At 39.6% G+C, this 27626-nt stretch overlaps 1 protein-coding gene across 1 annotated transcript in view; it reads left to right on the forward strand.

The window, feature by feature from the left end:
* Positions 1–27626, forward strand: part of GADL1 (glutamate decarboxylase like 1) — a gene marked incomplete at both ends in the record, with an annotated part of 131926 nt that overhangs the window by 45266 nt on the left and 59034 nt on the right. Inside the window, 8 exons of the mRNA XM_081996483.1 lie at positions 11058–11227; positions 12032–12158; positions 13824–13914; positions 14618–14724; positions 17293–17408; positions 22943–23022; positions 23138–23192; positions 26343–26459. Of these exons, the coding sequence (XP_081852609.1) occupies positions 11058–11227; positions 12032–12158; positions 13824–13914; positions 14618–14724; positions 17293–17408; positions 22943–23022; positions 23138–23192; positions 26343–26459 (863 nt within the window). The remainder of the gene's footprint in view (positions 1–11057; positions 11228–12031; positions 12159–13823; positions 13915–14617; positions 14725–17292; positions 17409–22942; positions 23023–23137; positions 23193–26342; positions 26460–27626) is intronic.

Genomic DNA, 27626 nt, shown 5'->3' on the forward strand with positions numbered 1-27626 from the left:
GGAGGAGGAGGCGGCTGGCGGCGGGCCAGAGGCGCCCAGGGTATTAATAGTCATCCCGGAGGCAGCGGCCGAGCGGCTGCGGCTGTGCGGGGCGAAGGCTGCGGCCTCGGCGCGGCACAGGACGGCTCGGCGAGGGAGCGGCCAGGGCCAGGTCCAGTGCCACGTTCACGGCCAGGCCGGGGAGGTGCTTCCCCTCCGGTCCGCACCCGGCTCCCACCGCGAAGGCGAGATGGAGGGTAAACGCTTGATGAGGGCTCTCGGAGCCGCCCGGGAGGCGAGGGACCTCGGGGCAGAGGAGGCAGGCAGGGTCGGCTGGCAGCCGCGGGGCGGGAGGGGCAGGGCCGCCCTCGTGGAGGGCTGCCTGTTGAATGCCCATCTATAACCTCCTTTTGTTAAAGTGCAGCAGTAATGTAGCCAGAACGTTTAATAAGGTATAGAGTTCGCAGGAATTATTATAAAAGCACTGCAGCACAGTATTTTGTTGAAATAAATGATCTTTAAAGAGTGATGCCTTTTATTTTTTAGGCACTAGAATAAAACAGGTATGGTAATATGCTGATTTGCTTTGGAGCAAAAGGTTTCAGGAAGGGAGACGTTAATCCTGTTTTATAAATGTATTATCAAGTTAACGTGTTTACCTGCATTAACAGGAAGGCCTTGCATCATTATGTAATGAAAAATAAAAGTTGACTGTATGTTGGGGACATGGAAGACCTATGGCTAATACAGTAATGACACTCCTGTTGAAGCTTGGAAAATGAGAAGAGACATAATTGTGGTACGTTTAGGCTTTAGTTATGCCATTGCTTGCGAGGTTAAAAAATGAGGAATTCTTTGATCTTGTGAGTGGAAACTGGTTGCGAAAATAGAAAATAGTAAAGGTGTTTGCGGATGGCAGTCCACGTTCCCCACCCCAGGTCAATATTTTTGTTAAGAGTTTCTCCATTTATCCCAAGTTGGGAATCTCTTACGAAAACAGTCAAGAAGGCTTGGGATCTAGTAGGTTTCTTTTAGTTTTACGCTAAGCATAGATGAGACACTAAGAAGTTTTTACTTCCACATTGAGAAAGTCTTCTAGCTTGTCTCCAAAAGTTCAGTCTCTTGCATTCATGGGTGACCTACGTCATTAGCACTCTATTGGTGGAAAATCTCCAAACAAAAAAAATGTGTTTGAAATTGAGAGAATATAAGAACTCTAGAAAATTAATATTCAAGGATAATGATTTCCTTTTTCTTGATTTGCTGTAAAGCCAGTGATCTTTGTAAAGTTACATGACAACTTGAGTTTGCAGTAGATATGTTCTGGAGTGCACAGTACCTTAAGGCTGTACTGTACAAGCAGCAGCAGCAGTACTGTATGAGTGGCAGCAGCTCCAAAAGTGATTCCCTTCAGATGCAGCTTATCTTAATACCTTCTCCGAAGATAACACCAAAGATAAACTTCTAGCGGTCACTAGGACTGAGATCCTGTTGTTCCCTTCAGCCGAGTAATAGTGTTCTTGTTCAAGTATTGCCCAAAGCATGCTACCGAAAGTCTAATTTCCTTCCAAAACCATTGGCTTGTGCTGGTAAGACAGAACGAGTCTAGTGATAATACAACTTCCACCCTTGTTGCTGCAGCTTTTTCAGTCCCTTTACCTTCCTCATGAGCAGCATCTATAACTTCTGCCTACTTTCCCCTCATCAGAAATTCTTTAGTGTCCCTGTCCCTTCTTCTTCTCTTTACCTTTGGTGATTTGCTGTGTTTTCTGTCTGGGGAGTGAACTTCACATCAGTGGCGTGAAGGAAGTTGGGCTGCATTGCAGTCTTTGCTGGGGATGTTGATTGTAGTGTGATTATTTGTGGATTTAAGTGATTTAGGATCTGGGGAAAGATTGTGCTTGTTAGTCAGAGCCATTGGAGAAATAAGGCTCAAGTTCTTGAGGTGGTAGGGTCTTTGCTGCCTCCTGAAAGCTTTTTTCTGGCAAGTATGCATCCACACTTAAAACCAGATCTTTCTGGGCTGGTATGTGCTGTCTTTCTCCTTTCCGTACTGGTTTTATGTGCTCTTATCTGGATCTTGTTACAGCTGTATGGGAAAAATTTGGGAGACAAAGACTGAAGGGCACTTGCCTGTTGTAGCAGTGGCGTTGTGTTTGCTTTGCACAACGGGAGCAGCTGGCAAAGGGGACACAGTTGCAGTGGAGACTCGGATGTATTCAGTGTGTAGAGTTGTCCTTGCAGTGGCTGCTGTGGCTGTGAACACTGTGGGAGCACTCTTGGGTGGCAACATTAACTTTTAACACCCTTAAAGTATCTGAAAGTGAGCGCTTGTGAGGTTCATCTTGCTTGTTGTTAATTGAGCCTAATTTCTCCCAGACATTATCATCACTGCCCACAAGGGCAGCCTTACTGACCATACAGGGATGGGTAAGAGGATTCTTTAGGCTATGCCTCCACTAACACAAAAAATAGGGAAATCCCATGTGTGAGTGGGGACCAAGTTGTATATTCCTATTCCTAGCTGCAGAAAGGGGTCTTGACAGCATATATCTTTCAGTCACTTGGCATAAGGGTAGCTTTCCAAGGTGGTTTTGGCAGGGAGAAAGCCTGGAGAATTCTGTATTTGGAGAAAGAAAATAGGTGAGGTGTTCCCTTGTGGGGCATAAAGGCTGAGTCTATTAAGCAGAGTCTCAAGCAAGTTGTTACTAACTCATCAAGTACAATAAATAGAGTTGGAGCTGGAAACCACAAGAGGAAGGGAGCAGCCAACATTTATGCAATGTGCTGCTTTTTAACTTCTGAATTGCTGGCTGCTCAGGGTGTATATGGTAAGTTTGGGGCATTCTGTGGTTTGTATCTGCCAGCAGACTGTGGAGATGAGTCAGCAGACATTTATTTCATGTAAAATGTTGCTGTGTTGCCATCTTCAACAGGTGTAATGTGAAGTGTGGTAAAACATACTGGAAGTTAGGGTGACTTTAAGGCTCTGGTAATATGACACTGGGATTAGTATTTTGGTCAGAGCAGAGGGCTAGGATCTCTCCTGTGTCTTAATCTGATCTGATAAAAAAGATACTAGGATCTTTGCTAATATCACTTCATCAGGAAACATAAGTTTGTAAGAAATAAAGTTTGCATCAAATAAAGCCATTCTGTGTGAGTGCATTCATTGTGCTTTAAAATTAATAGGAATTTTCTTGGCAGTTAATGAATGTTTAGTGAAGAAGCTTAATTTGACATTTGAGAAGTTCAATAAATAATTTCTTTTTCTTGATTAAGGCATCTTTTAAGCTCTCAATTATACACCAAGAATTGTCACTTTTTAATGCATTCGGAGATCTTGTTGCATACTGATTCAGCTATTATTGCCTATTAAACAGTTTAGATTTCATGTGCCTTAATTTCACTGCCCTTGATTATTTTAAGCAGCCTGCTTCTATAAAGACCATCTGTATTTCCATAAGCATTTATTACATGTTCAAGACAAAAAATAGACACATTGAAATACACATCTTTGTATTTCTTTGACTTGTCCCCCCACCATGATCAGACTTGGTGTAGTCAGTCCTAATGCTGATCCCAAATGTTTACAGAAACTACCTCTTCAGGCTTTGCAAAAATCAAGAGTTAAATTTCTTATGGCCTTTTTTGTCTTGTGTCACAAACTGTAGAGGTTGTTGGAGGTAGTTGTAAAGCATGGATAGCTCAAGGGTACTCCGCAGGACGTGGCTAAATTTGGGCCATTTTCCCCCTTTTTTTATTCTCCCACTTGTGCACACAAGTTATCGTAACATTAATGGGGTTTATATGTGTGCAATGAGGGAATAATAAATTTAAAAGGCAAATGGTTGTTGCTTTGTGGCATGTCAGTGGAGGTTGTTTCTGTTGATAATTATTGTCAGGGCTAGTCTAAGAGTAATGGGAGGTTCAAATGTATGTATATCCATCTCTGTTACTGTTTCTTGAGTATATGTGATCTTGTTTTTCTTTTAATGAAAAACTTGTCGAGTGTCAGCAAATGGAGGTGTCTTTAAAGAAAAAGTCATAGGACCAGAATTTTTTTAGTGCCATAAATAGGATGAGGAAAGAGGTTCTTAGTGACCAAGGTCTCTTGTCAGCAAAGTAGCAGTAACTCTACAAAGTAGCTGATTAAATCTAGAAAATTTGGAAGAGCTTTTGGCTCTAAAGCTTGGATGTCCCTGCCCTTTTTCACATCTCACCTTATGTAAGCTGAAAAGCCTCATAAATATGATCTTAGTCATTGGCAAATGTCAGGGTTTCAACAAGAAAGGTTGTCTCGTAAGCGGCTTGGTGTCCCTCTGCTAGTTACGCTGCAAAACAGCTTGTGTCTCACTGAGCTGCTTAAACTCATTTTTCTCAAGCAGACCTACCGCATTGTTCAGGGATTATTGTGCCCCCTTTGGGACCAATATATCATGTTAAAAACCTGTTACCCCTGCCTGAAGGGGAAAAAGTAAAGAACAAATGCTGTATGTATCTGGTATTTGGTTGCAGTGCTGATGCTGATTTCAAATGACTGATTAAAGTTTTGGCATGGTCAGAAAAAAACCCAACAAAATAAGTTACATATCTTCTGCCTTTCTTAGAGGAAAAATAGAAGACTGGGATCATGGGTGCAGTCAGACTGCAGGTGGTGTGGAGTCTCTGGGTCTCTTTCAGACGCCTTGCTGGGGCAGGGATCATACGATCTCTCTGGTGAGCCTTAGCATGCACAGCATGGTCAGAGCGGTGTTTCTACCAGGCATCATCCAGGCTGCTGCCCTCAAAAAGGACTGCCAGTGTCTTCTGCAGGCACTTGCCACTGTGTATTGCCACCCAGCAACTTGGCCTCTTGCAGCTCAGGAGTAGTTTCCCAAAACCACATATGAAAAGCAAGGCAGGCGTGATCTGAAGCTGGGCTCCTCAGCTGTGTGTCTGGTCTCTGCTGAAGACCAGCAACTTTATAATTGTCTGTGCAAGGCAGCTTGCTCCATTTGGAAAGTGCATTAACTACTTTCCTCTACATAATATGCTAATAAATTATCTACATAGGAACTAATTCAGAGGACCTAGTGGGCTGGAAAGTTACGTCCTGATTTGCTATGCACTAGCTTCCCCGTGTTAGTAACCAAGGGCATACCTCAGAGCAATGTTGTAGGCATGAATTAGTGAGCAGGAATTGGAGGTCCTTTGTAGGAAACAGAAAATATGGAAGTGTTTACGAAAAAGTAAGAAAAAGTGAGAGAAAAAAAGTTGTTTTGACTGTAACTTGAATGTAAAGGTAAAACTTCCTAAAATGAAATTTAGGCTTTTCATCTCTCTTCACATTTTAACCTGCACTGAATCCCAGAAAACTCAGTTCTAGTAAATTACTGCTTTCTTAGTTGATTTTTGAAAGACAGGAGTTAAAAATTGTTTTTGTGTTGTGATTAAAAATACAGTTCTTGCATGAAATTACGGGCTGTCATGGACTCTTTTAAATCAAGTTGCAGGACTTCCATTTGGAAAAAGAAACACAATTGTATTTTCACTTCATTTTTTTCCAATGAGAAGCAGTGAAACCTCAGGGATTCTTTATATTCTATGTGGGTCACACATATTCATCACTTCTGTCTGAACTCAGCCTCCTGAAGTTTTTAACTTTGCTATCCCATGCATAGTACCTGTGATTGACTTGGATGTTGCAAATGTATTCACTTTTCTTCAGAAAAGGAATGTTCATTATATGTTCATTATCAATGTGCAACTTCTAATTAAAATAAAAGCTATTTTGTTTCTCAGATGCTCCCAAGACTGTTGGCAGATGTTAAAAATTAGAACGTGTGAGCTGAGAGAATCTTACCGGGGTCAAGGAGTTGGGATTTCCGTTTCATAGTTGGCATCTGCTATTTCTCATCAAGGTGAATTCCAATTCTCCACAGCCTTTCTTCCTAATTGGAAATGTTACAGCATGAATCGTTCCTGCAGTTACTTGGTTAGGGCATTGAGAAGTCATTATTAAAAATTAACATAAATTCCTGAGGTTTGTCTGCATAAAAATTTCTGATTCTTTTTCCTTAACATTTGCCTGCTTTTTTTTTTTTTTTTTTTTTTTTAGCATATCCTGCCTAGTACTGTTATTTATAGCAAGCGCTTGTCACTCAGTGAATGGGCACAACATATCATGAGCATTCAACTAAGGGTGCCCCCCGAGGACTCTGGAAACATCTCTGAGAGCAGAACCTCTCTCCTAGTGTGGACCTTACATTCCCTGTCAGATATTCATCACTGGAGCTGCTCTCCAGGTTTCTCTCTCCTTTTAACCTTTCCTTTCAGAATGGGAAATTCAGGTGTGCGAGGGCAAATAGGATCGTTGTGCTGTTGAATGTTGTGCTGTTGCCATTCAGCGCTAGCAGTTGTGCTCAAGGAGTCTATTGAGGGGCATTTGAGCCTGGACACAAGCTCTTTTGTTTTCCTCCGGTCCTGCTCCATGAAGGTCATGTTTGCATTTTCACGGAGGATTGCTGTGTGCGGGGGGGCTGTTGGAGACGATCTGAAGGGAAGCACCCAAATTGTTCCCTGTCCACAGGCCTTGTCCGTAAACCTCCAAAACAGGAGCACATAGTACAGAGGCAATTGCATGAGCCCTACCATACCTGTGCCTACTTTTTTCATATACTTTGACACATGATATGGCACCACAAAAATCCATTAAACATTGTGGTGTGGAGTCTTCACTTGTTTTCTTTCACTGGACGCACCGCAAGAAAATACTGAGGTCTTCTGAAAAAAGAACAATGACTAGAGCAGACAGGATGAGAAATTTAAAATTTGTTTCTGATTAATGCCGGCAATTATTACTGCATTTGTTACAAAGCAGAAATCAGCCTTTGGTCAAAGCCAGCCTTTTGCAGTACAGCGTAAGCTGGACAGGATTTGGCTCTGGCATTCAAGCACAAGCTACTCTTTCACAACCACCCCCTTCTGTTTCTGCCCTTTCCTTGTGAGCAGTAAATCTTTCCGGGCATTTTAGTCTACTCTCCCAAATGTTGTCAGACCGTGCCAAGTACAAGGCTCCAGTTTCTTTTTCCAGTGCAAGAATTTAGCAGTGAAAATTTCTGTATGTTTATGGAAATACAGATGCCGCTTTTAAAATCTTGGTAGTGCTTACATAAAGACACAGAAACATCTGAAAAATGTTTATTTTTCCGTATGTTATTTCAGCTCCAATTAATTTATGTTTTGTGATGGGAAAATAATATTGATCATAAAAATGAAATGTTGCTTGGAAATCCTTAGGCTTCTGTAATAGAATATTTCATTCAGGATGAAATGTGAGAATTACAGGCTTGATGCTGCTGCTGAAGCCAGTGGCTAAATGCCCAATTACCTTCAACCAGAGCGGGATCGAGTCTACTCTTTTGCAGAAGGATATCTTGAACAGTCAATAATCCTTAATTTCTGATTTAAAGCACTTCCATTTGGTAAAGTTTTAGTTCTGTTTCAAGCCTGGAGCCATTTGGCTGAAATTGCATTTGATATACTTTCTGGAAATCTGTTTTCTGAGTCTGCTTAGAAGTCTGGTTCTGTATTCTTAAATAGAAAAGAACATATTTATTGCAGCCACATCTCTAGATTGTTTACCTATTATGTTTGAAAACAAAAAAGGTATATGTGACAAGGTCCTGTTTCTACTAGGTGGGGTCCATGTGGAACACATTCCCTTAGTGCAGTTAGGTGTGTTTGAGACAGGTATGTAAAAGGCCCAACATTCTTGGAAGATTATGTTTGGAGCATTTGAGGTATGATTTTTTAAATTTTTTAGGCAACGTGAATTTTCAGCTCATAAAGACAGCGTGTGTTTCTTTGCTTGGATGCTGAGCTCTGAGAAGATGTTAAAAGCATGCTATTTAACTTGGGTATTGTGACATAAAAAGCGAAACTTGAATCTTTCTGGAGGTTCACCCGTCTAAAACATAATAAATCGGTCATAGGATCTTTTAAAAAAATGTGATAAAAAGAAAAACAATGGTATGGAGATTCAGACTTTTATAATCCCCTTAGTTTTCAAGGTTTTTGCTGCAACCAAGAGGAAATTTTTTTTTTTTTTCAGTAAAGAGCTTGAGATTCTCATAAGAACTCCAGGAGTCGGAGTATCTGGAGTATTAAGTATCACAGGATTTGCAGTAAAATCATGGGGGTGGGGATAGTGTATGTATCCAACAGTGGTTTGCAAAACCTGAAGACCTTTACCTCAGAAAATGTGTATGTTTGGGGCTTGCCTTAGCTGCTGGCTGTGAAATAGCTGTTCCTGTTAATTTCCAGTAGTAGTCTTCTGGTATGTTCAAGGGCAGAATTCAGTTCAGCAAGTTCAGATTGAAATGGTGCTAACCAAAAAATTATTGAGAAAGTGGTAAATAATTGCAAGTGTGTTATTTCATGAAATATAATGTGGGCTAAGTCCTAACTCTTTGCTGGAGCCTTACACAGATAAATTGCCGTTGAAATGAACGCTCTTTTCTCTCTCTCCCTTCCAACCCCTCTGCTTTGCCTTTCTCTTTCATAGACTGTGCCTGAGGCCCAACACGTGTGTGTTGGGATTAGGGCTAGACTATCACTCATTTTCCAGAGGATGTCATCTTCCTCAGGCTCCACAAAGTGTCCTAGGGACATTGTAAATCTGCACGTAGAGGTGAACAGACCTGCTTCAAATAGGGAGCTGTTGCTAGACCCATCACCCAGCCCCTAAAGACCTGGTAGAAAAAAGTAATGTAAACTTCTGCTTTTGCTTTTCACAGGAACCCTGGAAGAGATCATTGTAAAGTGATGGAAGTACTAGTATCACATCTCTGTGCAAAAGTGTCAGAAATAGGGCTGATGGAGTTACCAAGATAAAGCTTTTGTACAGCTCTGGTTCTAGTAGAGACCTGAGAGGTAGAACAGAGGGAAAAAAAAAAAGTTAGTGAGTTCTCTTGCTCCCCTGTCTCTTCTTCCTGTAACCAAAGGAAGTGTCAACATCTGTGCTCTGTGATAGGTATTGATCTCCCATATAGGTTTTTTTTAGATCCTGTGCTCTGTTCCATAGAAACAAAACACCTTTGACATAGATGGGGCTGGTAACATCTCCAGGTGATGTTGAGGTTGAGATTCTTTTTTGTGTTTATGTTAAAATCTGATTAGTACTTAAGGCAGCTGTTTTTGCATCAAATAACTAACTCTCAATCTCAAAATAGACCCTGTTCTGTCTGCCCAAAGACCTGATGCCTTCCAATTCCTTGTTAATACTTGGTGGTTTAAGTCTTATAAAGTTGACCCTCTAGCTTGTGTTTTCAGAGAGAAACCTCTAAGATGTTTTCAAAGCTGCAGTTTCTGTGCAGTGCCTCTGCTGTGTTGTGCTGGGAAGCATGATGAGAATTGACATTTTTGATGTCTGTGATTTTTCCCTCTTTGCCTGTTGAAGATATACTACTGTTTACCTGCTTGTTCTGTATCTGTCCTGCCTCTCCTATAACAATATGCCGAAGGCTACTCTTTTCAGCAAAATTTAGTATATTGCTCCTTTGGATTAAAAATAGAAGTAATTTCAGAAATGCAGAGGGTAGGTGGTCTAATTTTTGTCATTACCATTATGGGAGGCCTAAGGTTCCACCTCATGTTAGAATTTGATCTCGTTTGTCATATCTCTCCTTATAACTGAAAGTGAACTGAATAGTTCCTCTGAGTCATCAGTATATAAAAGCTCATGGGATTGACAGGGTTTCTTTCAATAAATGGACCTCGAAGTCATCTACCTTTCTAGGCAGCATTGTTGTTCTTCTGTATCCTCCTATGAATGAGGAACTGTAATTATGATAAGTATGATGAATGTGTCAGACTGCAGTGTCTGGCAGCCTTCTGGAAATTCAGTTGTTTGTTTAGACTTGTGAAAAAGCTACCTTTCTTCTGTACTTTATAACTGGAACAAAAAGTCAAGCAGGAGATAAAGTTGTTTCGGGCATAGAACTTTCTCCTTCATACTTCGTTACCCTTCCTCACTGTAGCTGAAGAAGACTCTCCAAGGCAATGCTCCCTGGCTTCATAGATCTTAGCTATTTTAGGGTGAGATCAGTGGATAGGCGCCGTCTTTAACCCAGATACTTTGGATATGGTGGTTACCGCTGCTTCTTTCAATGCTATACTGTTTCAAATGTCTGTTCCCTTGGTATCTCCAAATGTCTCACTTTCATCTTTATCCTCCCATTGATTAAAACTGGAGTCCTGATCTTGCTGAATGAAATCAACACATGACATAGATATGTGGTTGTCACTGTTGGCTGGTATTTCATAAGCATCTTGGATGTGCTTTCAGAAGTAATGTAAAGAAGGAAGTAGCAATGTATTTATGGAACACATCAGGAGAGTATGTCTTGTGGATAGGTGAGGAAGAAGAAAGAGATCATCATTGCCGTGAATAAACAAGATAATCTGCACAGCAAATTACTGTAATTAGTGACTGAGGGCACTTAATAGGATGAGGGCAGAAAGGAGAGAAGTACAGGTTTGTGATACTGACAGCAATCTCAAAAGGTTTTGTCTTCATGGAGTGTGGGTCAGTGAAACACTTTGTATAGGATGCAGAAGACTCAGAGCAATAGGGCTGGCTGGTGGGAAGGAGCAGTATAAAGATATGGGAAATGAAACTGAAAATTATTTCATGAAGAAAGGGGAGAATGAGGGATAACGTGGAGGGAAATATTTTCAGCTAAGAAAAATGCCTATTATTTTGTACTTTATTTCTGTTTATCCAGCTGTGTCATGTTCTAGGTCAGAATTGTATTTTCCTCTGTGTTTGGAAGGTGCCTTCAATACTTTTGTATGCTACAGAGGGCAGTAAATAAAATACAGTAGGCTATTATTACCTATATAATAACAATCTAGGTTTGAAGTAACATGTGTTGGGTTTTTGTCTGTGAAGTTTCTTTCACCAAAATCTAGGATTTTTGCACATGTGAAAAGTCCATGTGAAATTTTTTCTTCAGCAATCTTCAGCAATGAAAGAATATTTTTTAGTTTCTTTGTCCAGGCCTTGCTCTAATGGTGGGTTACTTATCTTACAGTTGGTATTTGCAAACAGGAGATGATTCCGAAGAAGAATGCTGTTTTGGTGGATGGGGTCATCCTAAATGGTCCCATAATGGACTCAAAGGCAGGAGAGAAGTTCGTGGAAGAGGCCTGTAAGATTATAATGGAAGAAGTCATACAGAAAGCTGATGATGTAACAGAAAAGGTAAAGCTCTAGAGTGTTGTTGAGAATTTGTATCAGAGATAATGAGCAGTAAAGCAATTTTTTTCTAAGCTGTATTTTATTGCACTTTAAGCAGCCTCAAAATTGCTTCTAGTCTGTGCCTGGCTCTGAAATAAAAAGACAGCCTTCCAAATTAAGAAAGATCATATTATAAAACCTTTCAGTAACATAATTAGCATACATATTTGCCAGAAAATAATTATTTTTTTCATCTCGGAGTTCAATGGTCACTTTCTTTTAGATGACAAATGGGTGCAGTGTTTTTCTTGTTTGGGATGGGGGGAGTTAGTTCTTTTCTCTTCAGGGGCACTGGTATTGGAGAAGGAGGAACAGGGCATGTGGTGCACTGTGAAAAGGCAACATTATGGGGTTGCTATGGATTTCACAGAACCCCTGCTCAAGAGGCTGTATGGGAATAGGAGCTGAAAATGAAACATGCTTGGCTGCGGGCATGCACTGGTTGCTCCCACCCTTTAGCAGAACAGCGTCTGAAAATGCTGTGGCTATGAATCTTTAGCTAAGGATAGAATTTATCTGCAGGCCTCTTGCTTATCTGCCTTCCAGCATTCCCCACTCTAATTTTTATGGTCAAGCAATGCCTGAGACACAATAAAACCAAGATCCCATGAGACCAGTTTACCAGAGATATTTTCTGGTGGCATGCTGCACCACAATGAGCAGTTTTGTGAAACCAGTGCTGAACGTGGTGCTTACCTTGTACCTTTACAACCTCTTCCTCTTGGCTAACCTGTTCACTGCTTGTGTCTTCCCCTTCCCCATCACTAGGTTTGTGAATGGCGAGCCCCTGAAACGCTGAAGCAGATTCTTGACCTGGAAATGAGGGACACCGGAGAATCTCATCAGAAACTCTTGCAGCTCTGCCGGGATGTTATACAGTACAGCGTCAAAACCAGTAGGAATGTGATTTCTAGTGAAGTTATTTTGTATGCTAACCTAGGAAGACATACAAAGTTCTGTCACCTTTCAGGAAACCGGGGGTGTGAATGTTTGTTTTCTGCCCGCCTATACAATTATTGCAAACATTTGGCCGTGTTTCTGTTGTTTGACTGAATGTTGGTCACCATAGATTTGACTAAAATGTGTAATCATGGCAAACTAATTGAAAACTAATTCCTGTAATGTCATTGACATTAATGGTAGATTCTGTCATATTGAAGTCTTGTGAAAGTCACCTAGACAGGTATGACATAACAGTCTAGCAAAATGGGCAGGAGAAAGACCTTTGGGTGTGATGTCCTGCTGTCTGAGTGGTGAGGAGGGGAGTCACCATCACTGCCCTTGTACAAACAACAATACGTTCCTGGTGATGATTATCCTACATTTACTATTGCTCTTTCTGAGCAATAGTCTTATGGGGTGCTAATTTGCTGATAGGCAGTAATTCGAATTCCAGACACTGTGAGAGAGCCTGCAGTGTTTCAGAGAGAGTACACCACATCTCTGCAGGGTTAGTTCTCTACAGCTAACCTACAGCATGTGTCGTACAATTCAGTCTTAGCGAAAAGGGATGAAGAGCAGCTGTTCAGGAAATAGCGCTGTGGATCAATAGCTCAGGATTTCAGATGTGGCATAGTTTAGCCTGTGTTTGGAAAGTGAGAAGGACACTTGATATAGTTATTTGCGCATTTCCAGGGCACGTTCCCTGCTACAGTCACTGTTGCTACAAAGTAAAACTGTAAAGCAATTTTGAGAGTGAATGCATGCCTTTGAAAACCATAGAAAAGTAACAGTACTGATCTACTGGGGGAGTGCACTAATAATATACAGCAATAATTACGGAGTTACTGGAAGGTGTTCTGTTTCTTAGTTTTGCAAATTGGCTTTAGATTTTCATTTGTTACACTATGTCACCTTAGAAAGGATATTGGATATAAAAATATGCTCTGCAAATAGTCTTTAATCTAAGCATAAATATTTATGTAAGCCCCAGATGTAATATAAATGGAGCCATACAGTTTGCTTGGTTTTGCATGCAAAAGTACTATGCTGTGGATTTAAATTTAGCTGGTGAACCCACTGGTGAACTGAATTTTCTCATAATTAGTTATATCTCAGTGTTTCAAGGCAGGTAAATGTTGAAGTTGTCATTTTAAGTCTGCAGCAAGTTTTTCCAAGCTGTTTTACTGCCTCACGCTATCAATACTGAGACTTTGGTGGGAGTGCAGGCAACAGCTGCCTGAGACTGGCAAGTTGCTGTATTCTACGGCTTAACAAAATTTGGCAGAACATCCATCGTGGCCTCTCAAGACTGCTGTTAAAAGCCACTGTGTATACTCAGTTGTCAATCCCTTTTTTTGATTTGTGAAACTTGTGAACAACCCTTATTCATTCTGTGCACTACTTGCTTCTCTCAAACCTTGTTTTGGGACCTGAAAGTGCTTATTAAATTTACATTCAAAGGATTGTCTAACCTAAGAAAAGGACAGTAAGTCCAGAAAATACTGAGAGAATGATGGAGTCAATTGTGGTTTGCAGTGATCAGTGTTCAGCTGAGTGGGCCTGTGATATATTATCTTTTCATGTATATCCTGTCACTGCTTTTCATCTGTTTTTTCAGGTCATCCAAGATTTTTCAATCAGCTATATGCTGGAATAGATTATTACTCGTTAGTGGGTCGTTTCATTACAGAAGCACTGAACCCAAGTGTGTAAGTATAGTTCTTTGTGCTCTTGATGATAAATTAGCACGCGTTTTGGAATAACAGCTTTTTTTTTTTTTTTTTTTGCTTCCTTGCCTTTGGATTTCTGTTTTCAGTGTTACAGAGGAGGTAGGAAATTTGCAGGAATTTGGGAGAGAAAACAGTCTGAATTGGCTGAACAGCTCACCAGAAACTTGGCTAAGCTGATGAGGCCTTTTTTCTAGTTTGTGAGGTGGCGCTTAAGAGGAGAGATCTTTGTTTTTCCACACTTTTAAACCTAGACTTTTTTATTTAGTGCATAAAAATGAACTAGTCAGACTTACTCAGTTGTTCGTTTCCTTTGAAGCATTCTGCAGAGTTGAATGCAAATGGTTACCTGTCTACTGTTTACTTGCAAATGTAAAGTCTAAACAAAAAGTAATTCTTGCTTGCAATCATTCTAGCTGAAATTTAAGTGTGTGACCTACATTAAAAGCAATCTCTGATGTATTACTTTGAGAGTGGAAGTGTCAATGTGATGCTGTTAGGAGCTAAGCAATTACTCTAATGGGTCAGATCCATAGTGTTTTTACTTTTGAGTTTTACTGATGATGGTGGTCAGCTCCTAATAGATTAGAGAAAGGTGCAAGAAACCTTTATCTGGTTTTGGCAATATACTGTGGCATGAATTCTTAGTCTTAATACCAATCATGATACTTTTATTTTTGTTCAGATATACATATGAAGTATCCCCTGTGTTTCTGTTGGTGGAAGAAGCAGTCATCAAGAAGATGATTGAGTTCATAGGCTGGGAAGAGGGTGATGGTATATTTAATCCAGGTAGGGACAGTTCAGTTTTAAAGCTGAGTCATTATAAACCAACTAATACAATAATTCCATGAACATATGAGTCGTATAAAATATTGGAAAATGCATGCAAAAGTCCAGTGATGCACACACGCAACTATTTCATCCAGGCTTATTCTTAGGTATTTCTAGTAATAATTCTGTGAATCTGATCAGCAGATGAATGAAAACAGTTCTACATTAAATACAATTATGTGGAAATTAGTTGTTTGTAACTGATTGTATTGGGTTTGCGGGGCAAGGTTTTGGTAGCGAGGGGGCTACAGGGGTGGTTTCTGTGAGAAGCTGCTTGAAGATTCCCCTATGTCCGATAGAGCCAATGCCAGCTGGCTTCAAGATGGACCCACCGCTGGCCAGGGATGAGTCAATCAGTGACAGTGGCAGCACCTCTGGGATAACAGATTTAAGAAGTGGAAAGCTGGAAATGCACAGTTGCAGTCAGAGAGAGGAGTAAGAATATGTGAGGGGAACAGCTCTGCAGACACCCAGGTCAGTGAAGAAGAAGGGGGAGAAGGTTCTTCAGGCCCCAGAGCAGAGATTCCCCTGCAGCCTGTGATGAAGACCATGGTGAGGCAGACTGTCTCCCTGCAGCCCCTGGAGGTTAACAGTGGAGCAGATCTCCACCTGCAGCCCAGGGAGGGCCCCATGCCACAGCAGGTGGATGTGCCTGAAGGAGGGTGACCCTGTCGGAAGCCCATGCTGGAGCAGGCTCCTTGCAGGACCTGTGGCCCTGTGGAGAGAGGAGCCCACACTGGAGCAGGGTTGCTGGCAGAACTTGTGACCCCACCCCGGAGTGGTCTGTTCCTGAAGGACAGCACCCTGTGGAAGGGACCCAGGCTGGAGCAGTTAGTGAAGAACTGCAGCCTGTGGGCAGGACTCACATTGGAGAAGTTTGTGGGGGACTGTTTGCTGTGGGGAGGGACCCCACACTGGAGCAGAGGATGAGTGTGAGGAGGAAGGAGCGGTAGAGACAATCTATCTGCAACCTCCATTCCCTGTCCCTTGGCACCACTCAGGGGGAGGAAGTAGAGAAATCAGGAGTGAAGTTGAGCCTGGGGAAAAGGGAGGGGTGGGGGGAAGGTGTGTTAAGATTTGGTTTTATTTCTCATTATCCTACTCTGATTTGATTGGTAATAAATTAAACTAATTTCCCTGAGCCAAGTCTGTTTTGCCTGTGAAGGTAACTGCGGAGTGATCTCTCCCTGTCCTTATCTCAACCCATGAGCCTCTTGTCAATATTTTCTCTCCCCTGTCCAGCTGAGGAGAGAAGCTTTGGTGGGAACGTGGTGTCCAGGCAGGGTCAGTCCAGCACACTGATGCCCTTCCTGACCTTTTTAACCCCAATACCAACAACCTCATTGGACTGACTCAAATTGGTTGACAGGGACCTGATTTACAGTGCTAGACACCAACCAGTGGTGCCTGAGGGCACTGATGTGTGTATCCTGCCTATCAGCTGTGGGAGCTAGAGTTTAACTTAGTGGGAGTGTCATGAGCTTAACTCTTTGAGTTTTGATAGTTGTTTTTTTTAAATGTTATGATCAGGCCAACCAAAAAAATATATCTTAAGCTTCTTGATAGGCCACGTTTTTCAAATGTTCTGCAAAGCAGTATTGCAGCCCACTGAGTGGAAATAATGATGCATAATGATATTAGTCCACAGGTACTCAGATACCAAATTATTAGGCTAGATGTGAAGCTTTTCTATCTAATTTGAGGGTGAGAAAAGAAATTAAATGAGTAAATGCATTTAAACCCTGCCCCCTCCAAAAACAAAACAACAAAGTCAATAACTCTATCCTATGTGTGAGTAGTAGAAAAATAAACTAAAACCCCTTGCAAAATTTTTGGAAAAAATACATTAATGGTATGGAATTTTTCATGTCAGATTTGATTTTTCGTGTCTTTTCAGTAGAATCCTTGCCTCTTTTTTTTTTTTTTTTTGCAAATTGCTCAATTACAACTTACTGAGATACCGTCAAAAGAGAAATGAATTGTACATTTTTGTGCTAGTTTTATGTAAGGGTTTTTCTTATTATTTCGGTTTTGTTCTTTTAAGTGAGTAACACCCATCCAGATCTTACCTTGCAGATTTTCCAGTTCCCGCCCACTGCGGTGTTTTTTTTCCTAATGGCTTTTTCCTCCCCATAATACTCTTGAGGCCTCGTTGCCCAAGAGATCTCCTAGGCTCTGCACAGTGCAACCACAGCTGAGTTCGGCGCGGGCAGCTGAGCTGGCACTGGTTCAGTGTAAATGGGAAGGAGCTGTTGCAGGGCATTCTTTGTTGGGGAGGACTGTTCGGGCACAGTTCTTATTCTTCAGGAAATGTCTCCGAAGGGCATTCAAACACACTCTGTTTCCATGCATGCTGCAGAGCCCAAAGTTTATTTTATTATCTGTTTTGGGGAGGAAATTGCCTATAGGTGCCTTCATCATAGATTAACTGTGTGGCTTATTTTTTCCCTAATAGATCAAGCACTCAGACACAGAATAGGTGCTAGGACCGTGACTAATATGATATTTGTATGTCTCTTTCTGCAGGTGGCTCTGTTTCTAATATGTATGCTATGAACTTAGCAAGATACAGATTCTGTCCTGAGATAAAGGAAAAAGGGCTTTCAGGTTTGCCAAGACTAGTCCTGTTCACTTCAGAAGAGGTAAAAACAAAACAAAAAAAGCCTTTTGAACTTTATTTTTCAATGGCTGCAAAATTACATTATTTGCATATCTGATGGAGCACCGGTGCAATAGATTTGTCATCAGTGTTTGATGTGGAATATTGGAGGTAAGAAGAGAAATATGGTGGTAAATTTCCCTGCAGAAGCTTCCTTGCTTTCAGAAAACACACACAGATGTTCCTGCTCTTGGAAACTGCTGATATAAGAATAGGTTTTATGTGAGGCAAAGCTGAAGCAGAATGTATGTGGTGTGTTGTGGAGGTCTGCAGCATTTGATTTCCCACAGCATAAAGTCTAGCAGGAACCATAGGTAGGTTTTGGATGTCAAAGTTTTTTTCCTGCAGGTTTAATTTGTTCTAAGCTGAGCGCTTGTGGACCTGTGAGATGTCTCTCTGCAGTTCCCACTCTGCCCTATATCTAAATACAGACTGGCTGTGGTAGAGAACCAAAACCTGTTCTTCTTTAAATAATTAAAAATATGTGGCTAGTGTTAAAGGTTTTTGAAGAATTCTATCCAAACTGCCTGTGGAGAACTGAGTTATATTCACACATTTATTCTGAAGCGGATTTTTTAAAAGGCTTTTTTCTTTCACCTGTCCCTCCAATTTTAATAGTGTATAATTTGATTAGTACAGAGTTGTTACTAATTCTGACTCCACTGTATAAAGGTCCCAGTGGAGGTGAAAACCTTGTTGTACTAGGAGTATATAGTTACTAGAATAATTTTAGCTCTTAAGTTTATGCTCCAAACAGTTTTCATTGTAAATAGACAGGAGAGGCTTATTTTGAAAAGGCCTGAGGGGTGAAGGCATTGCATAAGTTGTCCAAGACAGAACATATATTTTGGAACAGAATCCAAATGTCCTAAATAAAAGGATTTTTTTTTTCCCAGGCAAAATATATTTAGTTTTTTTCTTTCAGAAAAGCATCTATATGAAATGACATGCCAGTTTGTACTTAATCCACCATGTTACATCTCAAAAATAGCTAAGGAGGAAAAAATGAGGTTGAAATGCATTCCTTTAATGCTTTTGAGATGAAGTGCATAGAATTTTTATCATGAATGTGCAAGATTTAACTAAAAAGTACACTCTCCTACTCCAAAACAAACAAGCATTTAATTTAATGACAAAGGAAATGCTACCTGACTCATAGAATAAATTTATTTTGGTATCTTTGCTGCATCAGAAAGACGAAAACCATAAAGCATAGAACTGATCATGAAAAATAAATTGGTAAATTACTTGTAAGGCAATGCTCTTGATCTCTAATACTGTGCTTGATTCACAAAACTAAGTCTTCTGTACTCAGTAATCACTTGCTGTAAAACTGCAGGTTTTGGTAGCTAGGTATTGGGACTATTGTCTAAGATCTCTAATATTTATTCATAGTTATGAGGGAGGAGATGTGCATATTCATGTACCCTTATTTTAGATCCACCTGTACTGAGCCCAAGTTACATTACCTTTTGGAAATCTGTTTAGTTCAGATATGTCATATTGATGAGAATATATTTAATAAATGGCCACACTGAAAGTAAGTATGTAAGTGTGTAAGTGCTCATGTCACACACTCTTCATTTTTTTATTATTTGCTTTTACTTTGAGCTGCTCTCTGTGTGTGTGTTCTGGAGGATATAGACCTGTTTTTTACTGGTTGGGCAAATGATTTAAAAAATAATTCTGGAGAAGTTAACAACCTGTGTTTTTCTTTGAAGTAAATCAAACAAATGGTATTGGCATGGAGAAGCCATGAGACTCTAATGAACTGAGAGTATTGATAAGGAGTCAAAACACATGGCTGCTCAATGCACTTGCGTCGTTTTAGGGCTTGGCTTCAACACTCTGTTCAGATGAAATTATTTTTGCCTTGAGTTGCCAAGTCTCAAAGTTTCAGTCTGGCACTTGGCAGACTGAAAGAATGGCCTTGCTGTGGAGCAGGGGAATGCACAGACTTGTCAGTGACTTAATGTTATGTGATCTGGGGCTATGTATTTTTTGTGCGTTCTTGGATAACGTGAAGGTGTGTGTTTAATGCATGGCCTGCCCAAGGTCCTCACATGCTCTGTTTGGCCTTCAGGAACAAAAAGGCTCTTTGTTCCTGCAAGTAAAATGATTAGCTATTTAAAACTATGGTGATGCACAGTGAACAGTGTTTATACTACTACTCCGTAGTTCTCTCGCTGGACCGTTATGGAGTGATTCCTCTTGAGACAGTAGCAGTAGTAGAGAAATTGTTATATCTCACTTTCCTGAGGCATGATTTGTGGCTCTGTAGGAGCTGAATACAGTTGTAGTTAGCCCACCTTTTTATCACTTTTTTGCTATTTGTGTCCTATCTGAACTTTATTCTGACCCAAGAATGTATTGCGTTGATCTGAAAGGTAGAAACCTGCTAAATTTGAAGTAACTGAAGGTAGGAGAGGATGTGTAAACAGCTGAAACTTGCATGCTGATATGAGTAGTTTCGTAAATGCAATGAAACTAAATTCCTCCCCAGTGCAACTTGATCATGAAAGTAATAAAGTGAGAGAACACAACATTAACTCACCATGTCATCCTCTGTTGAAATTACAACAGACAAAAATTAGTAATAAAACAATTTCATAATAATGTAATTGCTTCATGCAATCATGTTTCTAGGAAACTTTTCAAAATCGAGAAAATACAAATTTATCTTCTGTTTTAATGAGCACAGGGGGAAAGTATATTGTCTTTGCAAATGTTATTAGGAAAAGAAAACTATGTATAGCTATAGATAAAATAGTGAAGCAGCACATCTTAAATGCACTGTTCCAATTTGATCTTATGTTCAAAGGCATTCATTTCTTACTACAGTTAAGGCTACAGATTTAATAATGTGTCCAAACAAAACTGCAAAAGACATGGCAAGAGTAATCTTAACTCACTGTATTTAAAATTATTATTTAAAATTACATATATAATCTAGATACAAATAATACCTTTTATCTGGATATTTCTTTCTCTTTTTTTGCAAAGGGAACTATGAACAAGTGAATTAGTTGACACTGTTGTGATTGGAGCTGCTAAATGTTCTCTACTGTATTTTTTCTTAAAATGATGCGGTGTAATTTAACATAATGGCTTCTAGTAATGATAGCAGGGAAGAAAAAAAGAAATTCTTGTATGTTTGCAATCAATATAACTGAAAGACTACTTTTTTAATCAAAGAAAGCATATTCCAAGTCTATGTAGTAGTATAAGTCTTGTCCCTTTTCTGTCCTACTGAAGACCTGACAAAATTTTCCAAGAGGCACAGAAGTACTTGTGGAGCCGAGAATTATGTATCTTGCAGCCTGTTTTGTTTTGGTATTCACTTCGTCCTTCTCTTTCCCTCTGCTTTTTTGGTATAATCTCTCAGGTGCTCGAGCCTCTTAACTTTCTCTCAGTTTCCCATACCATTTTTTTATAATAAAATACATGGTTTAGTGATTGCCTGTTTACTAGTATACTGAATTTGGAGGTCTACTGCTTTCTTAGTTTGGAGCAATCTGATTATTCCTGGTGATTCATACCTTTCATTTGAACCTTATGAATAGAAATCAGTGGTGGAGGCAACTTGTATTTTAAGTGGTTCACTAATCAGTTGAAAACATCTCCAAACTTCTACTGAACAACCCACAGCCACTCTACAATCATTATTACCATTATTGTTGTAATTTGATGTAATGTAAGACTAATTATCCACCTATGTATGTTGTTATTCTTGTAACAGCTAAATGAATGAGCCCTAAAGGCTTTGTGGATGTGTCATGTTACAAAATTAAGCTTTCTTAAAACTATCTGATAGTATCAGATAGCGTCTTTGTATGCCTTTATTTAAAAAGTGGGTGATGGTGGGGGAAACCTTTTTGTCAAAAAGAAAAAGAGCCCTTTGAGATGATCCATCTCATGAAAATAAGCGTGACAGGCTTTAATACCCTTAATATATTCATACCCACACATTAAAATGTTGTACATTTTTCATAATTATGTTCCACAGTAACTGCATTTGTGTGAACTCTCTGGAAGAAAATGGAATTAATTAACCACCTGGCTTCATCTCCTGTATGAAAAGTAACAATTCTAGACATCTTCATAGTTGCTGGAGTGTGCATTATTTTAACTCTTCAGTAATAATGTGAAAAAGAGCCGATTTTATTTTTTCAGAAGAGCAGTGATAATCCAAGGCTTGGATGATCTTGATTCTGAGAACAACCGTGTAGTCCTGTGAGATGCTGCATACTCTCAAAACTGACTCCGTTGCTATGAGTGGGTAGGCATTTGGCATGCTGCAGGGTATGCAGAGTGCTTTTGACATCTAGAAGTGTCTTCAGATTAAGAAGGTTGCTATATCTTTGAATTCCCAGGTAAATCTCGAAGATGGATTAAGCTGAGATCAGCATACTGTTACTCTGGAGTAAGACAAAATGTCCTTATGCTAGAATAACAGCATCCACAGTAGAGCAGGTCCTAACTTAGAGGTGGATGTTGGAAATATGGTAAGATAAAAGACCTTGAATATTTGTTTAACAGAAAAAAGCTTGTAAAAAGTAGAGAATGGACTGTGGCCTTGAGTATCCTCCTTACCAGAGCTGTTTTACCACATTCTGATTGAATAAATACCCATTTCTAACATCCTTGGGGCAGGTGAAGGGGCCTCTTCTTTTACACTCACTTCACAGGCTACATTAGTGCCCTTTATTCAGTGCAAATTGAGAAGTGGGCTGCATGTATCTGTAATCATTCAAACATGCCTCTGATGAGACCTAGCTGAAATACTTCATTTCATTTTTCTGGAAAATGCAGACTGGTCCAGAGTGGAACCTTTTGCAAAATCTGTATTTATTTAAAGACTTTTGAAGATGTGCTTAAGTCCTGTCTAAAGTCTGCTTGCTTTCATAATGCCTTCTAAGGAAAGCATATAGAAAAATTACAAGGTTAAAGTGGTAGGGGCTTTAGATATATCATAAGATACATCCTAATTGAGGATCCAGTTTCCAAGGAGTGGTGCTTTTGGACCTTCGCATCTATCAGTTGCTTCTAGGCTGTTGAGTTCAATAGCTTTTGGACCTTTCTTCTCATGCATTTCCTAACTCTTGGACTCATCGATACTTTTGACTCAGTTCTATTAAAACATTTTGAAACAATTAATAATTCTTTCCTGGTGACACTTCAAAATTTCTACTTTTCATTCTAATGCAGAACCAGCTGTAAAAATTGTATGGAGTAGAGCTTTTTATTTTTTTTAAGCCCACATTTTAAACATAGTGCACATCTTTTTTTTGTCTTATTTTCCCCAGTCTTCAGTGTGTGTCATTAATTGTTAAATACAAGGTGGTCTTGGTGCTATGTAGCTTTGTCAGTTTGCTTTTTGTGTTAGAATATGCTGTTGTCATGACTGTTAGCTGCTATTAAATTAATTTAACTGTCACTGTTCCCTCTGCTAAGGAATTTATTTCTTTCGTTTTAATTGCATACTTACTTTTTGTTTCATGCTTCTCTCATTTACAGTGTCATTACTCCATGAAAAAGGCAGCCTCCTTCCTGGGTATTGGTACCGAGAATGTTTGCTTCATTAAAACAGATGAAAAGTAAGCAAGCGAAAGCCATGGCTGTGGTCTCTGAGCCCTTTTAAAATGCAGTAGTGCTGTATATAACTAGCCTATTAGAATGTAACTGAAAAAGTTTTAAATCTGTGTCCCTTAGAGGTAAGATGATACCTGAGGAACTGGAGAAACAAGTCCAACGGACCAGGAAAGAGGTAAGAGGGAGAGCATGAAGGAGAGAGGGGAAGTGTATGCAGACTGTATGCTTGTGTCTGAGTGAAAGGAAGGAAAAGTAAGAGTGAGCGAAATCTTAAAAATAGGGCAGTTGATATACCAGTGTCTCTCTTGCAGGTTGCAGTCTGTTTGCCACAAACTTGTGGAATAAGCCAAGACTTCTAGGTGCTACACAGTTATGAGGGAGAAAAATTCCACAGGGTGTTTACTACTAACAAAAGTCCTGAATACAACACTGCTGTAAAGTATTTAGCACATTTCTTCTAGGATTTCTTTTGTCCTTGATCCTTTTTTAATTGGAAGCAGTATTTGTTTTCCTTAAATGGTAAATGAAAAGTGTAGTTTTTTGAGTTAATTACAGCAGATATTGCTCTATCCTCTGCAGTGAGCAAGAGCTGTAACATGTGGCTTAGTCTCTAAAGCTATCATACAAGCTACAAATGCAAAATTTAGTCTTTTCTAGTAGTGTAGCAAGAATGTGGAGATTGCATCCCATGCCTCTTTTCCCCCAGGGACTTTGCCACGTAGAAAGTCAAAGGCCAGTATTTAGAAATGTACTGATGTGTGTATTTAGACAACACTAACATACGTTCATACAATCTGTAAGACAGCACTTACTATAGTCAACATTTTGTCTTATAGAGCTTGGAGGATTGAATGTGAATTCTAAGGCACATTCTTTTGGTTTTGTTAGCTCACCTTATTTCTCACTTCCAGTTTGTGCATGAGAGCAGTAGGATTCAGAGCTCAGCTCTTAGTTGATGATCTGTGAATACCAAGCAACTAGTGCAATGTCCATGTCCATGGTGTCAACAATGCCTACCATGGAATCCTAGCTTGGGAAACCCTACTGTTGTGGCTTATCAAAAAGTGCTGTCCAAGGCAGTGCTGTCCTGTCGTGCACTGGCATGGCCACAACAGCTTTCACTAAGACCTGATCTGGATACATCTTGTGCCAAACAACAATCTCCTCTTTGCGTTTCATGCTAGATAGCATAACTATTGATACATGGTGATCTTAATTACCTAGCAAACTCTCTTGTTTGCCTCTTTTTATACTTTGCATTATCCATGCAAGACATCTGTACTTTACCCATGTAAGACAAAAGGGACTGAAATAAAATGGAGCAAGAGGAAGCAGGCTGACAGGAGAACGAGCTCTTTGTTCTTAAACAGAATTTTTGTTTGTTGGTGTAATAATAAATCAGTAGGTATTTCTAAAAAATGATCTGGCATTTATGACTTAAAATTAGCCTCAGCATGGTGCTCAGCCATTTAAAAACAAATGTTCTATATTCAAAGGCTCTGCTAACAGGAGTAACGCTATTTCACTTCCATTTTAATGAAAGTTACAGGTATATTGGAAAGTTTTCATTTCACCAGAGCTTCAGTAAGCATGTCTGTCCTTGATAAAGTGCTATTTTACCACTCTTACAGAAAGAGACTTCAGTGAATTACAGTAAATATTCTAATAACTCTAGTCAAGAGAGGATGTATTTGCTAGTGGTAAGAGCACAAAATGATCACTGTCTATGAGTAGCAAGAGTCTTAGGCTCTTTTTAGAGGATTTAGTCAGGAAGATTTTTTAACTATATTGTCAAGAACAATAAAAAATTAATTCCCTTCTTTGTGGGGGGAAAAAAGGTAATGGTAACAATCTTAGGAATTTGTAGAGATCTTAGACTTGTCCCCATATTCAGTCATGTTACCTGCTGGCTGCTGTGGGAGCTTTGACTTTGATGTAGCTGTGGGAGAAAATTGATGAAAATGCTAACAAACTGTTAAGTGCAGCAGATACATCTTTGCCACACTTGCATGTGTGTTTTGTACTTGAGCTTCAGGCTGTTTTGTAAGTTTGATTGACTTTTGTAAGTTGTACTAGGAATGAGTGACCAAGAAGTGAATTATAGGCTGTGAATATATATATAGTGAATGTATGGGATTCATTTAAATTCATTCCAAGGTTACTTTACAATTTGTAAAGAAACTTTAAAATACAAGTAAATCATAATTATGCACCATTCTAGCAGTCCTCTACACTGTTAAAGAAGTATAAAACTATCAGAGTGTAAATGTGAATCAAATCTGTCTGTCTCTGTAGTGGATGTTTAAAAGTGGCAACGCTTTTTAGAAAAAAAAAAAAAAGAGAGGTCAGATTTCAAAGACTCATGTGTAGAGTTTGATTTTTTTTATTTATTTATTTTTATTTTTTTCCCCAGCCGATAGATTTCAGTGAAGCTACATGGAGTTGCATCAGCAGAGAGATTTATATAATCTGAGAGTTGTAATCCACGGCAAATGAACTCCAGGGATCTCAGATTGTATGTTTTAATAACAACTTTAGTGCCTCTTCAGTAACTGTGTTGTCATGCTTTGGGCCAGATCCTGAAACATGCAAAGGAGATCCTTCAGCATGTAGTTACCAGCAAGTGAGACTGCACAGTCATTTCTGTGGCTGATGCTCTCAATTTCAAAACTGAAATTTCCAGTGGTCTCTCTCCTAATGTTCAGCTACCATCTACAGCCCCTCCTGTTTTCTAGACAGGGGAAGGAGCAAGAGAATAGCACTTTGCTGTAGACCAGGCACTGGGGTCAGATAGTGATGACTGTGCCAGTGCTGCCGAAGGCAAATCGTGTCCCCTAACGGAAGGTTCCTCCTCACTAGGCAGCGAAAAGGGGCATTGTAGAGAGAGCGCAGGTGGAAGCCCCAGAGGGATGAGTCCTTCCCTTGCAGGGGTAGCCGGCTGGCTGAGCTAGTAGCTTCATTTTATTTAGTAGAATGGCTGCAATTACGGTAGTAAAATGTGGAAAACTGAGAAACGAAAATCATTGTATAAAAAGAGATGCCAAATATCCGGTATGTTTTGATCTTGACAAAACTAGCATCTGTCAAAACAGTCTGAAGCTGGTGAAGTTTGCCCTGGGATGGTGTTAACTGGAAATGGAAAATGCCTTTTTTTTTTAAAGAGTCAGCACTTTTAAATGCAGTGCCTTCTGCTGGGAAGCTAAATGGTAGACTGTTGCATCTTTGTCCTACATTCCTAGACGTTTTTATACTTTAGCTTTACAGATTCAGTGGAGGAAACGAGCAGTCCAAATGACAATTTTTTTTGTTTTCAATCCTATTGCAGGGGTCAGCACCATTTCTTGTCTGTGCTACAGCAGGCACAACAGTGCTGGGAGCATTTGATCCTCTGGATAAAATTGCCGATATCTGTGAAAAGCATGGCCTCTGGCTTCATGTTGACGTGAGTTTGTATCCTGTGTAGTTTTGTTTTGCATTGCTTTTTTGTAATTGCTATTTTTCTTTGACTGTTGATGTTTCTGTGTAGAAGTAAGTTGGGCACTAATAACTTTTTTTTTTGCATAGAGAACAGAAATACATTCTGATTTGTCTCTGTTCCATGGGTTGAAAACCAGCAAATAATTTGGTTGTGACAAGCAATTGAAGCTATTTTGTCATTGTCAGGTTATATTTAAAAATTATTTTAAAATAAATTTCTTCCTTCCTGCTACCTCCTAAAAATGCTTCAAGGGTGATTATATACAAATATAACTTCAGATTTTTCCACATTCTGTTGGAGCATGGACACATTAGAATTGTGGTGTATGGTTCATACAGATTAAATAAACGTATATTTCTGACTCAACCAGTGGCAAATTATTCTGTTTCATATTTACAGGTTGGAGTTTCCTGTAGATGTCGTTACTTTTCCCTAAATCGTTCAGAAATTTTTCTTTTCTCATTTCTTTATAACTGTAGGTTTGAATATTAAAATCCATTCATGAACTTTTTTGGAATAATCATTGAGCCTTTTTATTACCTGAAAGAGCTAGCTGTAAATGTATGTTTCTAAAACTAGATCTCTTCATATTTTCTAAAATTGCATTCGCTCTATAATTGCAATGCCACAAAGCAATGAAAGAATTTGGAGTAACATTAATGGAGGTTTTTAGACCTGCTCTAAATTTTTGAAGTTTGTTTAATGTCAAGTATTTAAAGAAAAAGATCATGTAGGCAGCAATGTGTGTTTCAAATAAATGCCTCTCAGACATAAATAAATCAAGTTGCTGTATGTGTGAGTCAAAAGAGTTTTCTTGTTGACTTGGAGGCAAAGATGCAGCATTTAGCCCTAGTATTTAAAGTGTCTGCAAAGTCTTCTCAGGGCTGAGTGCTGGTGAGAACAACCCAGCAGATCTTCAGCAGAAGCGCGACATTCACTTTAGGCACTACTCTCCTGCATGTCTGCATGTAGTCAGTGGAAAGAGGGATATGTTCAGAATCTGTGTTGGATCGTAGGTGAGTTGCTTGGGCATGGCTGGAGCCATCTCCAATGGCTGTTGGAGGACAATGAGTAGTCTCCTAACCTACTCCCTGTGGTTGTATAATTAAAGTTAGGTGGGATGAGCCTGGG

This window comes from Phaethon aethereus, assembly GCF_964289735.1.
Source record: "Phaethon aethereus genome assembly, chromosome: 2".
Taxonomy (NCBI): domain Eukaryota; kingdom Metazoa; phylum Chordata; class Aves; order Phaethontiformes; family Phaethontidae; genus Phaethon; species Phaethon aethereus.